At 45.8% G+C, this 15,125-nt stretch overlaps 1 protein-coding gene across 11 annotated transcripts in view; it reads right to left on the bottom strand.

Annotated features, from left to right (window-relative positions):
• TEAD1 (TEA domain transcription factor 1) overlaps positions 1-15,125 on the bottom strand; it is a 261,401-nt gene that overhangs the window by 26,230 nt on the left and 220,046 nt on the right. For all 11 annotated transcript variants that reach the window (XM_059136498.1, XM_059136528.1, XM_059136554.1 and 8 more), the window contains one exon: positions 14,307-14,480. In XM_059136498.1, coding sequence (XP_058992481.1) covers positions 14,307-14,480 — 174 coding nt within the window. The remainder of the gene's footprint in view (positions 1-14,306; positions 14,481-15,125) is intronic.

Here is a 15,125-nt window from a genome sequence, read left to right as displayed (position 1 = left end):
TGGGTCCTTCTCTGGCTGTCCATTGTCTTCTCTCCCGGGCCCCTAATGCAATGTGACATAGTCAGAGATCTGGCGGCCAAGGTCATGGTTGGGACTCTGCTGCCACACCCCATAAGTTGCAACTGGCTTCCCTTGTAATTTGCACTTAGAGCTCTGCCTTCTGGAATCACACAGACCCTAGTATACCTCTGTCGGACAATTCGCAATTTTCATTCATTTCCCCCTTACTCTTACCTGTTCTCTTCCCTTTCCCACCAACAAGGTTCTTCAGGCCTTATCCGCTTCCCCGGATTCAAGTTCTACATTTCTCTTGATTATACCCCAGCCTGATTTCAGACCTCCCTTCTGGCTAGGCCGGGTATGTGTGTATTCTGACTTCTCATCTGTCCTTACTGTCTCCCAGTCCTCTGACCGACCTCACGGACAGGAGTCAGTTCCTAGAATCTCCCTTTCTCTTTATGCACAGAAGAGACCTGTTTCGAGAAGCCACCAGGATGATAGGGAGAGATCACACACAGGAGACACAGTGCTAGCCGGGAACAATGCCGACGGCTGCTCCTAGTAACGGGGTGATTTAAAACGCATCCCAGGGTACGAACAGAGCCCCGAGTCACATGGACAGAGGTGTGACCCCATAAGATTGGTGGTTCATAATCAACAAAAACAGTGTCCGCAGAGCCCATCTGAGCCTCAGTCCACAAGGATCAAGGTGTGCAAACAGCTAACAGCTACAACGACGGCTTACTCCAAAGAAAAAAAATCAGCACTTTTCCTGACCTGTGAGTTTATGATGATCAGTCTTAAGTTTTGTGTATAACTGCTCAAACAAGCAAAAATTACCATCTTTCCCACAAAGAGATGATTAGAGAGGTTACAGAATTCTTTCTGGAAATTAAAAAAAGGCAATCGTTAATACATGTGTGTTGAATCAATTAAAGGCTTCAGGGTCTACTTGTGGGCAAGTCCTGGAAAGCAATACAAGGTCAAAGTAGAAGCGGTCCCAGTGCCAGGCAGAGAAAGAGAACTGCATCAGACAGTGAAGAACCAAGAACAACAACAAGAAAAAGAAACATCAGTTCTTCCCGAAACTTTCCCTCCATCTTCCTTGTCTCACACTCATTAAATGCAGCGAAAACATGTAAGTCACCAGGAAAGACTCTGGATCCGTTTTTCCTCTATTACCTCTCATTCCATTAGCCCATTTATTCCTGTGTCTGTTCCACTGCTTAATTTTGTGTTTCTGGAATTTGAAATAAAGAAGCAGTAGACTTCAAAGAAATGCTCCTTCCCATTTCATGGGTGAGGCAAAATGAGGCCGAGCCCTGTTAAGCAGGATGCAGAGTCCTCAGAGGGGAGGACTGAGCCAGGGGGTCGTTCCTGCAGAGGCCCAGAGCTCTGGAAACCAGGCTCCAGGAGGCTGAAGGACCCCGCCGGGAGCGCTCCAGCTGCCAAGCCAAGAACCCAAGTGCGCGGCTCACGCAGAAGCAGTGCTGGGCTGTTGAGAGACACTCTGCCACAGGCTTCAGAGGGAGAAAGCCTGCTGGCCTGGAGAGTCAGCAGATAACCCCACAAGGAGAGGAGAAGGCAGGCAGGGGCACCAAGTCGGGGAAGGAGGAGGCAGCTGGACACTCCCTTCCCACGCAGGCCTCCCTCCACCCTGAGGGCTTGGAGGAGCTGGGTGGGAATGGCTTGGTTGCAGAAATGAAAACATCAAGAGGACTGTCCCTGACAAAAGACAGTCTAATAGGCACTGATGGATGCAAGGAGACGCTGGCATTTTCAAACCACCACTTTGAACCTCTCCTCTTCATCCTCTCTGAGCTATGATCAAAGGACCAAGATTTCAAATTGTGAAGCAATTTTTTCCAATGGCAGCATCTGGCTCCTTGGCAGGCGGCACTGGGAGCCGGGCCCTGTTGTGGGCGGCCGTCCAGGCCTGCCACATGGCTAGGCTCGGCCAGGCAGGGCACCACGTGGGCCTGCAGCTGCTCCCGCAGGCGCCAAAGGACAATCGCTCAGCCCTGGGCAATAAGACGGCGGGCAGACGTAGCCGGGGAGGCAGTGCTTGGGGGTGGGGGTGGGGGGCTGAAGGACTCTGGCTGTTCCAAACCTTCCCGCCCAGACTCATTTGCATGCATCAGCCCCTCTGGCCCAGACACCTGAAGCCAGCGCCCCTGGCATCAGACGACTGGGGTGAGGGGTTTCGCTGGGATGACCATGGGACAACTCAACAAGGCAACCTGCACTGGGGGAGAGTGAGGAAGCAAGTCCTTGAATGCGTTCACTTCGGACCATTGTGCCCTTGCCCAGCACAACAGGACAGCAGCTGGAGGGCTCCTGCCACAGCTGTTTTAAATAAGAATAATGGGAATAAACTCAGCCTCGTTCTTCAAGTTACTTTCCACTAATTATGGCATATATTTACATCTGCAAAACAGAAGATTTAAAAAAAAAAAACACCAAGAGCCCCTTTATTGTGCAGATTGGCACCCCTATTTGAATTTCATAAACATTTAGTACTTCAAAGAATCTTAAAAGCTTGCTTTAATTACAATATGCACTGCCTGAAAGGCTGGCTGTTTGCATTGCAAATTCCTAAGAATTCCGGCATTAGTTTAAAAAAAATTCAATTAATATCACCCACACAACTTCAGGTAACTGCCCCTGATGACGTCACACAGTAGCTGGGAAGAAAGAGCCAAGGTCTCAAACCCCAAGTACAAAGCAGCTGCTGCCCAGGGTAGTTCTTGCCAATGGAGGCAATTAATGAGCCCCGGGCTCGCAGCTGAGCCAGCCCTGCACACATCACATTTATCAGGTGTTCCAACTCCGGCCAGACCCAACCCTTTCCCAATCGGAAACAGGACCTTCTCCTGGTCTGGAGTTTTTGTGCAAGAAAAGCCTTATGTAGAATGGCAACAGATCAGTTAACAGGTGTAGAGTTACCAGATAAAATTCCGGCCACCCAGCGACATTTGATTTTTAGATAAACCAACAAACTTTTTTTATTATGTGTATCCCAAAGACAGCATGGGACATGGGTGCACTAAAAAAGCGTATGCTGTTTACCTGAAATTCAAATGGAACTGGGTGGCCTGTATTTTTATTTGCTAAATCTGGCACCTCTACTAGCAAATCATGTTTACCAAAAAGAGTAACAAAACTTGGGACCTACTCTCAAATCTCTATAAGAGATTTGTGCAAAAGCTTTAAGAAGACATTTTCTGTGCAGGATAGTTGAAGAAAAAATGAAGTTGCCAAATAATACCCAGAGCATGGTGCGCAGAACAAAGACAAAAGAAAAAAACCAAATTTCCCTATGACTTACAGCCCACTGACAAGTCCTTGAGACAAGGAGAGTGATCTTCCTCTAGAAACTTAACTGCCTCAATGTTAATACTTTGCCAAGAGCAAAAGGCATCTTAACTTTCTCCCAACCTCCAGGATCCTGTAAATCTACTTCATAACATGTCTAAATTCCTTTGGGAACTTCCTTTATCTCTACCCTCTCCCCCGACCCAAAGATATATGTTAGCAATCATCCTCCAAGCATATGGCCCACGGATATACATCTGGAGGGTCTGGTGACTAAGGTTTTATTAGACAGTAAGAAATGACCTTTTCCTAACAACAGCTAGCCCCTCTAGGACCTGGAAACCTTCTAAAATTCCTTAGAGACTTTCCCTATTCCTAATCCCTCCCAAGTTGAAAGTATTTAATAGGCCACCCCTCAAAACCCCAATGCAACCTTTTGTGATCATGGGTCCTGTCCCCATGCTTTAACAAAACCACCCTACTTGGGGCTCCTGGGTGGCTCAGCTGATTTTCGACTCTTGATTTTAGGTCAGGTCAGGATTTCAGGGCTGTGGGATCAAGCCCCACATCAGCTTTATGCTCAGCAAGGGGTCTGTTTGAGATTCTCTCTCCCTCTGCCCCTCCCCCTGCTTGTGCACCTGCGCACCCAGACATGTGCTCCCTCAAATAAATAAATAAAATCGTTTTAAAAAACCCACTCTGTTTGCACCCAAGACGTCTCAAGAATTCTTTCTTGGCTGTTCTCTCCAAACCCCACATTTTCACATCGGAGCTTAACTCTTTTTAGTAAAATCATGTTTGCAGATACAGGTAAGACATCAAGAAGGATACGTGGCTGTAGGAAAATCTCCCTTTTTCTCCTATGGTCTTTTGATCTCCTTGGACTATTTGTAATAAACTTACATTGCTTTTGTAATATAAAAAGAAAATTAAAATGGGGTGGGTGGGGAGGATGTACTTTTGGCTCTCTACCTGCACAGGGAGGAGGGATTTCATTTTATCACCAAGGGCCGAGGTCTACTTTTAAACAATTGACCAAGACCCCTGAGAGGTTTATGACTATGTCCAGATAATCCACTTATTCCCTGCAAAACTGCGTCTGGACATAAGAACCACCCAAATAGTGCTACCTTGGTTCTTCCCTTCTACGGCTTTCTTGAGGTATGGTTACAGAGGAGCTAATCATGCCGCCATCAAAGGGCAAACACTGGGGAGTACAAATGCCTCATCATGTGTTTGCTTGCCCCTGGACCTCTGGATAGCAAGGAGAGTGGCTTAGCATCTCAGCCTGTAACCATGGCAGGGAGCAAAGTTAAACAGCTCCACGTGGGAAAAGACGGACCCCTGACCTGGGCTTTGTTAGCAACCACTGAGCCAAATGACCCAGGACAGAAAGCATTAGAGGAACAGCTGTCAGATGGAGTCTCCCAAGAAGTTCGGGGAACTTCCAATTTACATTCCGCCTAGATATGTGTAAGCGTTCAAGTTAAAAAAAACTCCCCTTACTAGGCTGTCCTATTCTGCCTTTTGTCTTCAGGTGGATTCAGAAAGTCTTTTAAATAAAGTGATGGCCATGGAGATCAATGTTTCTACCTCAACTGGTATATCATTCTTCAAGTTCTGTAAGGCCCAGTGGCCATGGGGACCTTCCAATGCCTCCCAGTATTATTCCTTGTCTCTGGACAAACGTCTACTTCCCTTGGACTCTTTCCTGCTCCCCTTCCACTGACCCAATTCTTTCAAGAGTCTGCTCAAATGCCAGGTCTTTCTAAGGCCTTCTGGAATGTTCTAAAGCCACAAGCGTTCCTTCTGCCTCTGGGCTCCCCACCTTTCCGTCAGCGCTCCTATTCCATGGTGCTGTCACTTAACCTGCCTGTGCGTCTGCCATCACATACCAGACCCTAAGGTGTGCCTTTTACTTGGGTCTATTTTCCCAGCTCTGGCTCTCTAGGATCAAAGCAGAGTTCGCTGAATGTTGACTGAATGACTCACCAATGACATATATGCTTCTCATTAATGCTAATGATGAACTATTTCTATAAGAACCTAATGAACTCCAGAGACAACCTGGAAAAGCTTGGGTATGAATCAAGGGGTCCCCCAGGACCTTCATCCTATCAGAAGCATCACTCAACCAGCTACCAGATGCTTCCTCTATGAGTATGCACTGTCCAAGCCGGCTCCCTGGCAGCTATGTCCCAGCACCCAATGTACAGCAATTTCTCCAGGTGAACCGAATAAAACAAAATGACTTTTCAGCCAACAGTTTTTTTGAAAAGAACTATGACGAAAATCTGCTATGTACACCGCACTGCCGGATACACAAAAGCTACAGATGGGATCCCTGCTCCCTGGGGGAGGCCGACAAAGAAGTTTAGGAGGCAGGGTGGGGAAAACAGGAAGGAAGCAATAATAGACAGCAGTCAAAGCAGAAAATGCTAACAAGCTTCAGATTATTTTTCTTATGAAATCAAACCAAAATGGATGCATGTGCAGGTTTACTGACTCTCCCCGCGCACAGCGCCCCATGCCCAATGTATCAGAACCTGCCTGTAAGAGAGGGTTTCTAAAAAGCAGACCATGGGTGAAGATGCTCATACAACCACAGTCTACCCAGAATACTTACTATGTGTTAGCCTCAGAAACACCTCTGAACACAGCAGTTTGACTGGCTAATTTTCCTTCCACCTATCTCACGCCACTGCTCATTACCAGTCTTGGAATTTCAGGACTTAACGCTATTTTGAGATGAGACCAAACTCCAGAGACAAGGAAGGTTTGTTGAACTGAAAGGCCCTTTCCCTGCTGATAGCAGTTTAAGCCGTGCAGAGCCATTCGTTCCATTTTGCAGGCCTCCTTTTCCATGAATGGCAATGGGTGGGTTTAGTTCCAAATGACAGACTCAAGTCTACAAGTCCAATCAAAATCATGCAAATCCAATTAGACACAGGCTGCCACTCTAGAGGGGGCCATTCTGATGGATTCCATGTGCACCTGGTGTCTCCTTACATAATGCCCAGTTGTTTTATTTATAGTGTCCGTCATTTTGTCCAAGAAATGTGATTTTATCAAGATAAAAGCATCTTCTAAAGACTGCCTTCTGTCCAGATAACTCCCCTTCCCTCTCTCTGTTTTATTAAACCTTCTCATACCCACTCTGGTTAGTAAAATTAACCTTTCTTTTTCTTCCCCCAGAAAAACAGATTAAGAAAGCTGAACAATATAAATATATTTACCATTAATTGTTTAGGCTGAATGATCATTAATTCAAAGAATTTTAAACTATTTTTTTAAAAGATTTTATTTATTTATTTGACAGACAGAGATCACAAGTAGGCAGAGAGGCAGGCAGAGAGAGAGGAAGGGAAGCAGGCCCCCGCTGAGGAGAGAGCCCAACTTGGGGCTCTATTCCAGGACCCTGGGACCATGACCTGAGCCAAAGGCAGAGGCCTTAACCCACTGAGCCACCCAGGCACCCCTAATTCGAAGAAATTGTATGAATGACCACAGGGTAACATCAAAAACCCTGTTTTCTAAAAATATCACTACTGTAATAACTTGAGAAAAAAAAGGAAACATTATATAAATGTGTTTAAAATTTTTCTTTAACCACAGGAGCCATATCCATGCAATTTCTTTTTTTTTCCCCAAAGATTATTTATTTATTTATTAGACAGAGAGAGAGAGAGAGAGAACAAGTAGGCACAGAGGCAGGCAGAGAGAGAAAGAGAGAGGAGGAAGCAGGCTCCCCACTGAGCAGAGAGCCCGACGCAGGACTTGATCCCAGAACCCCGAGACCACGACCCAAGCCAAAGGCAGCGGCTCAACCCCACCGAGCCACCTATTCCAATCAAGGTTTAAGACTAAATCTTCATCCTACTAATTATTCTTCTAAATCACTTTTGGCTATGAGGTTATAAGTAACACGTGGCTTCCTCTGAAGCAGTATCCCCAAGCTCGACACTTTTGAACACCCTGGTAGACAAAGAGTAGAATTTTGAGGCCCCTTCAAAAATATTAGCTTCAACTGTGTTTCTTATTTGGTTAAACCCGTAATTCGGTTCATTTCCTCCAGGAAACCATATGTAGCTGGAAATGAGCTTCTTTTAAAGGCAGCTGCAGTGGGACTTGGGTTTCTGTCCTTCAGGATTCATGAAGGAATCACACCCACACCTGGTCTAGCTTTGGGAATTCTATGGCCAATTTCAAGACAGTTGGCATTTTATCTTAAATTAGCTGCTTCGTCCGCCATACCACTGGCAACCCATCTGCAGGAGTCTCAGTGCTGAAATGGAGCACGAGTCTGCCCATGTGCAGGTGGACCTCTTCTGTTCCTAAGGCCCCTGGAGCACCTGACTGATCACTGTTTCATAAGGGAAGAAAGGAAGTCTGGTTTTCTGCCAGTGCAAGGGTCTGCCTCATTTATCACAAATCTGGTTCCACATTCCTCCTCAATCATAACTTCAATGCTAGGGGCCAGGTGGCTCAGTCGGTTAAGCATCTGTCTGCTTTCATCTCAAGTCAGGATCTCAGGGTCCTGGGATCCAGCCCCAGACTGCTCAGTGGGGAGTCTGCTTTTCCCTCTGTCATTCCTCCTGCTTGTGCTCTCTCTGTTAAATAAATAAATAACATTTTAAATAAAAATAACTTCAATGCTAGCATCAAACTATCATTTTTCTGAGATGTTTTAGGTAGGGATTCAAATTTAAGCTAAAACACGCACTTGTCCTCTATAGTACACTGCTAGTACTATAGAGGCGCATTTTAGCTTAAATAAATTCAGCTTAAATTAAATAAAATGACTCAACTACGGCGATGGGGGTGTGGTGAAGATGCCTTCAATGCTGGCTCAGGTCCCCAAGGGCAGGAGATGAAAACCCCATCTCTGGAGGGGCAGGTAAGACACTTAGGGTGCCATCTCTAGAAACATCCTCATTCTAGAACTGTTGAGATGGGAACCCGTATAGGTTTAGAATTGAGGGAGAACAGCACGTTCATGCTTGTTAATAGTTTCTGTAGAGAATGAGGAAAGATTAAAGCCTTTGAGTAGAAAGACAGACGAAGAGGCAAAGTGACAAGAGGAAGTTGTTTTATTTCAAACTGTGCTAGGCCAGCCTGATGCGGATGCCTGCTCTGCTCACTCACGTTCCTGCCCACCTTAGAAAAGCACATTCTGATGGTCTCAGGATCCCACCTGAGTTTGCTGGAAGGAGCTGTCTCTTCACCACAGCCCCCACACAAATGCGCACCACAGCATCCCAAGGGGACCGGACTTGAGCAAGAAACCGGTCTGCTTCCCCTCGGTTACCATCACTGGTTTCCAGCCAGATCAGGTCAGAGGAGGGGGTTGTGCTCCCTGCAGAGGCCACAAGCACATATCATGGAGAGGGCATGGATTCCCAAGTCCAGCTCGCCCAGCACTGATGGACTGTGTGACTTTGTGGAAGTTACTCTTCCCTTCTGTGAGGGTGTTTCTTCATGAGGAAAGTGGGAGTAATCACACGTCCTCACAAGGATTTAGAAATATCATGGATGTGCTTATGTCTGGCTCCGAAAAGACTCATTAAGTCACGTTCAACTACTTTCCAAGAGAGAAGCCCCTTCCCTCCCATTCCCTCAAAAGCTTTTCCTCTCTTTGTAGTTAAATATGGTATAGGATTAAAATGCACACGAGTGAATGAAAAGTAGGCGGGAAGGAGGAGAAAGGAAATAAATAGGAGATGGTCATGGAAAGGAAAAGAAAAAGAATAAAAATAGAGAAGGCAAAATGCAAATGAAGTCATCGTACAGTAAGAAGAATCCAGATCCTCTCTTGGTTCAAAAACCTTTAAAACCACTGACTGCTGCCTACTGCTGACATGACCAAACCCGGATCCTTTGGCTTTCCTAATTTTCCCATCCACCCACGTGTTCCATACACGAGAAGACCCTGCAAGGTGCTGCAAATCACCTCAAGGTCTTGAAGGCTCCCAAACTCCCCCGAATGGGCCTCACTTGCCCCTTGTGCCTTGGTGCTCGCACTGGCCAGCCCCTTACCTACCAGGCTCGCTCCTATCTCTCCCTACCCAAACACTGGCAGCCATATGGCCAAAGAAGGTGGTTGGTGAGTGACCGTTAACATCTCACTGGTGGCAAGGTAAAATGGTAGAAACCGCTTAAGGAAACAGCTTGGCAGTTTCTTAAGTTAAATGGGGAATTACCAGGTGACCCAGCAATTCTATTCCTATGGGAAAAATGCCAAGAAAAATGCTGCAAACGAAACCGTAGGTCCACACATAGACTGTACACAAAGACTTCAGAGTGGCATTACTCAATCAAAGCCTCAAGTGGAGAAACAGTGTATCAACTAGTAAATGGATGAGCAAAACCGTGGTATGTCTGTATGACGGGCTGGTCCTAGGCGACAGAGAAGAGTTAACCAGTGGCACGCTGTGACATAAATGCCCATCAAAAGGAATGCAGGGGAAGAAGCCAGGTACAAATGACCACACCCTGAAGAAGTCTACTCACATGAAATATCCAGAAAAGGCCAACCTGTACAGACAGAAAGTAGATTAGTAGTTGTCTGGGGCTGGGAGTGGGAACAGGGATTGCTTGTAAACAGGCACAACGGATCTTTTTTGGAATGACACAAATACTCTAAATTTGATTATAGTGATGGTTATACAACTCTATAAATATTTCTAAAAAAAAAAAAAAAATCACTGAATTTTTTTTTTTTTTTAAGATTTTATTTATCTATTTGACAGAGAGAGAAACAGCGAGAGAAGGAACACAAGCAAGGGGAATGGGAAAGGGAGAAGCAGGCTTCCTGACATGGGGCTCAATCCCAGGACCCCAGGATCATGCCTGGGCCACCCAGGTGCCCCTAAAATTACTGACTTTTAAGGTGCAAATTTTATGGTTTGCAAATTATACCTCAATAAGGCTCTTACTAAAAAAAAAAGTATCTCACCAGATACATAGCCATCCACAGGGGCCTTTGTGTGTCCCCCATCATTAAGGCATGAGAGAGGATAAGGCTAACACGGTAGGGGGCACCAACTGGCATCCTTGCCTCTGCCTGTCATTTCCATATTGGGGCCTGAGTTGGGATCCCCCACCCTGAGAACAGCGGAGTGACTGCTACCTGGTGCCAGCATGCCGTTTACCTTGAGGTACAGACACTCACTTGGGGTTGCACTCAGTACTTCCTCCACAGCAAACTCCTGACCTTGTCTACCCCACTGAGCCCAGGCTGCATGTGGCTGCTGTTCTGAAAACAGTTTTGGGGAGCAATCCTACGGGCAAGGCAAGAGTCAGCCTGATTTTGACAACCTAGAGAATCCAGGCACTCTGAGACAGAGGGCAAAAGGGTTGCGGATCAAGACCGGGTGTAGGATCTCTGTTGAAATTTACTGAATTCACACAAAACCAAGAAAATCTGCTAAGCAAATTGCTGATACACAAAATATATCAAAGGAAGGGTCGGACCTGCTTAAGAAACATCCGTTCCTGATATCCAAGGATAGATATTCTAAGCATAATTTATTCTCACTGAGGCATTAGAGGAAGCCAATGAGACTTCAAATTGCCGCAAATTATAAACCTAATTCAAATGGCTTTTCCTCATCTAACATTGTTGAGACCGAATGTCTTTATAAGGTTAAGTACTGCTTATAATTATACAGAAGGTGTGAAGTCTTCCAACACAATTCACAGAAGTGCTCAATTTTAATCCTGCAAATGTTAATTTAATAAATTTATATCTAATCTCAGAGCAACTATTTCTAAATGTGGCCCTTTCACACCAGGCACCACACTCTACACATCCTCAATCTAGACCTCATTACTTGGGAACCCATGACCAAAGGGCCACATCCCTGAAAGCAATTATTAAAATCATCCCAAGCCAAATGGGAAATTTTGGAAGCAAAAACAAGACCAACTTTCTAAAGACTTTCCATTCCACTTTATACCCAAATAACATGCCCATTATAAGAAATCTTATTATTAAAAACCAATACCGTTTCATTTGAAAATACTGAAAATAGCTTCCTTTCATCATATCCAACCATTTCTGATTAATTACAATTAACCTGAGTAGAACGACTTCTTTTTCTTTCAATCAAACTTTTTCATCTCAGGACCCTTTTCTACTCTTAAAAATCCACTGAGAACTTTTGTTTCTGCAGGTTATATCCATCTAGACTTTCTGTATTGGAAATTTAAATGGAGAGCATTTTAAACATATTCATTTCCTACTTAAAAAAATAAACTATATCTTCTTTTTTTTTAAATTGGACATACCTAGGCTGTCAAAAACAGAAGAAAGATTGGAAGAGTAGTACTATTCTACCCTTTGGAAATATATTTAATGTGTGCCTTTCAGGAAAACACCTGGATTCTCACACATGCTTCTAAGTGTCTGATGCATTGTTTTGGTTGAAGTACATGAAGAAAATCCAGCCTGACATAAATCAGGAGCTATAAAAGGCAAGAGTATTTTCATAGGCTCTTTCGGTAACTGTGGCATTTTTCTTTGATACTACACTAAGACAAATCAGCTGAGTGTTGGGGCACCTGCGTAGCTCAGTCGGTCAAGCATCTGCCTTCGGCTCAGGTCATGATCCCGGAGTCCTGGGATCGAGTCCTGCATTGGGCTCCCTGCTCAGTGGGCATCTGCTTCTCTCTCTCTCTCTCTCGCCCTCTGTCTCTCCCCCTGCTCATGCTCTCTCTCAAATAAAAAAATAAAAATCTTTCTAAAAAGTTAGCTGCAGTGTGGAATCTGAAACTGTATCAATGAACTTTCCAAATGCTATTACATGAAAAGCCACAGGTTTATCTTACATAATACCAAAATAATAATAATAATAATTTTTGTTACTATGGCTGTCGATGTCACCAGAAAAGTCTGTTAAGTATTGAGAAGCTGTCAAGTTCATGGAGCTGGATAGGAGCTTTCCAAAATTCTTATTTTTACTAGAAAGCTGGAATCTTCTCTTTGGCCATAAATAGAGTCAGTTTCTTTTCGAGAAGGGGCAGGCCGGCAGGCTCAAGGCATTCGTTTGCAATGTGGCCTCTAGGTCCAAGACATCAAAAACTTATAAAGGACATTCTTGGTGTAACTAGTTCTCTCTCTCTCCCTTTCTTTAAATTGTGTGTGTGCACCCACTGATTAAGCCAAAGTCTCAGTGGTTTCACCCTCCAGCGTCTTGAGGGTTTCACCCTTAAGCGTGCGTATCGGCAGCTGGCACGGGCCAAATAATGCCTCAGTGTCGTAGTGACAATCGTTCCAGCATTCTCCGCCCCTTGCAAGGCTACTGGTGAACTCCCCAGGAGTCCCCAGGCCACACGTTGAAAACTGCCGTGTTACCACATAATAACTGACCTCCAACCACCATTCAAATCATGAGGGTCAGCACCCAATTTAGAAAGGTATTACTGCTTGTTCCGGTTATCCACATGTATGATGCATCCCAAGAACCTTAATGTAAGTAGAAGGCTAGATCCACAACCCAAATTCAATACAGAACCGTGAAAAATGCCATCTAGTTCCCACGTAAGGACACAAGACACTAAACATACCAAATTTACTAGGGAAGTTCTCCAAGAAATTTAAAACATGTATTTTTCTTTAATTTATTCACTTGTTTCCCCATGTGTTGGGTTTTCTTATACAAAGCGTTGGCTCAGTATTGGAGAAGTGAAGTGTCTTCTGTGGACAGATCCTCTCCACCCTTCCCAGGAGCTGGGGTTCACAGGGTGTGAAGCAGCCAGGAAAGACAGCAGAAGCACTACCACCAAACCTAATCTAATTACAAGGCCCAGGGCCCATTTCGGAGTCTCTGTTTTCTTAGCTGGACCTGAGGCCAATTCCACTTACCACTGTGAGGACTGGAGAAGTGCGTGGAAGTGGAAAGCCTGAGCACGGCCCCCAGCCCCCAGCAGACATTCAGTAAGCGGGAGCCACTCTTAGGAGTAGGGTACCTTGGAGGCAGGACGGGTCCAGAGGGGAGTGGGACACACATCCAAGTGGTCATGACCCAGCATGGGAACTGATTAACTATACAATACACTGGGGAGTAAAATGAAAATTGATGGTCTGTGTAAAGGGGAGAAGGTGCCATGATATAGGAGCCACCATCCCAAAGGAGGGAGGAGTTGGCCCCAAGGGAGAGAAGAAACAGTAAGAAGTCCATCAGACACACAGAGCAGCTGGGCACAGGGCAGCTGGTGAGGAAAACACCCTGCCACCTCCTCGCTTGGGGCCTTGAATGCCATGCTCAGATGTATAAACATTGGAAGAGCTTTTCTTTTTATTTTTCTAGAGACTGAAGCCTTATTAAGGGTCGTTGCTAAAAGGTCCTTTAGTGTCTGGCTGCCTTGGTGTCCTCACCTCCCACACACACCAATCACACTCACGCCTGTGACCTGTTGGCTGTCCCCTGGCCTGAGGTTGACTAGTGGAAAGAGAAGAGAAAAGCTCCTCTCAGAGGCCGTGGGACAGCAGCAAGCCCCCGGAGCTGGGGAAATCTGCCCTTGCTGTTTTAATGCCATAAAGCCATAAAGCACATACTGGGTGAAGCCATTTTGTATTCTCTCTACCGCTTACAAAATCTGGAAGCGTGAAACCTTCTCTCCATCGCAGCCCCAGTCCACCTCAGGTCCTGGGCTCCAGTGGAATTTCTAGGTGGCTTAATGGAATGAGAACACAAGGAGGGTTTGCCCTGTTTTCCATCACAACCATAGCCATCTGTGAAGTCTCCAGCCATTGCCTGAGCGAGCCCAGAAGCCCAGAGAGGCCTCCCGTCTCTCCTGCTCTCGGGCGGGGACACCATATACTGCCTGGGTGTGTCTGGACCCGAGGGGGGACCACAAGGCCAGCCTGGGGACAGCCCCCCAGGTGCAGTCAGCAAGCACCCCACAACCAGCCGCGCTGCTCCACACTCACCTACGGGAGGCGCCCATCTGGACGAAACCCACCGCCACCACAGCAATGTCTTACTCACCCAGAATTTTACGAGGAAGAAGGCATTTTGGGGGCCTTTTCCAAACAGTTCCTTTAAGCCACCCTTCTTTTCAGGAAATTTGTCATAGATCTGACGAATGTCCACTGATTCGAGCAATGGGTCACTGTAAGAGTGGTTGGCATGCCCAATGTGCACGAAGAGGTGTTTGTTGTACTGTAAGAAACCAACAGAAACATTCCCATTACAAACCCTCTGGTCAACCTGGGGCACATCGTCTTGAGGTGGAGGAGGAGCAGCGATCTCGAGATCCCGGACTTACACCTTAAATGCCTACAGTCTGTGCCTTTGAAAAGATGAAGATGTTAAGAAAAGCCATTACAGAGTTAAAAGCATCATTGTCTTTCATTGACAGGGGTATCTACTTTGGCTCAAAAAGGATTTTCATAGAGTAATAAATACAACTGAGGTTACCTGACTACCAAACCAAGAAACTCTCCTATTCACCCAGTTTTGCCTGACTCAACTGAAAATGACAGCAAAACCCTTTGGAGCCCAATATTCACAGCTCAGCCCAACAAGGAGTATGTGTGTGGTCAGTCAACGAACGTTGTCATCCAGAATGTATTTCTTGCTCCAGCTCGCCCAGCAACAGCATGGACGCAGTACTCTGGGCAATGGTAGCCACCTACTTCCTTCAACAGGCGTAAGACTGCTGAGCCTCTCTCTCACCAGTCCCCTTAGTAACCAGTGTAGAGCTCCTGCATAGGGGCTGTCAGTAAAAAGTTAGGGTCAGGAGAAGAGATCATGGAGAGGATTCAAGGTCACATGGGGCTGTTAATCAGAGAACACAGGTCCCTC

This window comes from Mustela lutreola, chromosome 1, assembly GCF_030435805.1.
Source record: "Mustela lutreola isolate mMusLut2 chromosome 1, mMusLut2.pri, whole genome shotgun sequence".
NCBI classification, from domain to species: Eukaryota; Metazoa; Chordata; class Mammalia; order Carnivora; family Mustelidae; genus Mustela; species Mustela lutreola.
The sequence above is the reverse complement of the archived record's forward strand: the minus strand, read 5'-3'. Positions and strand labels throughout refer to the sequence as shown.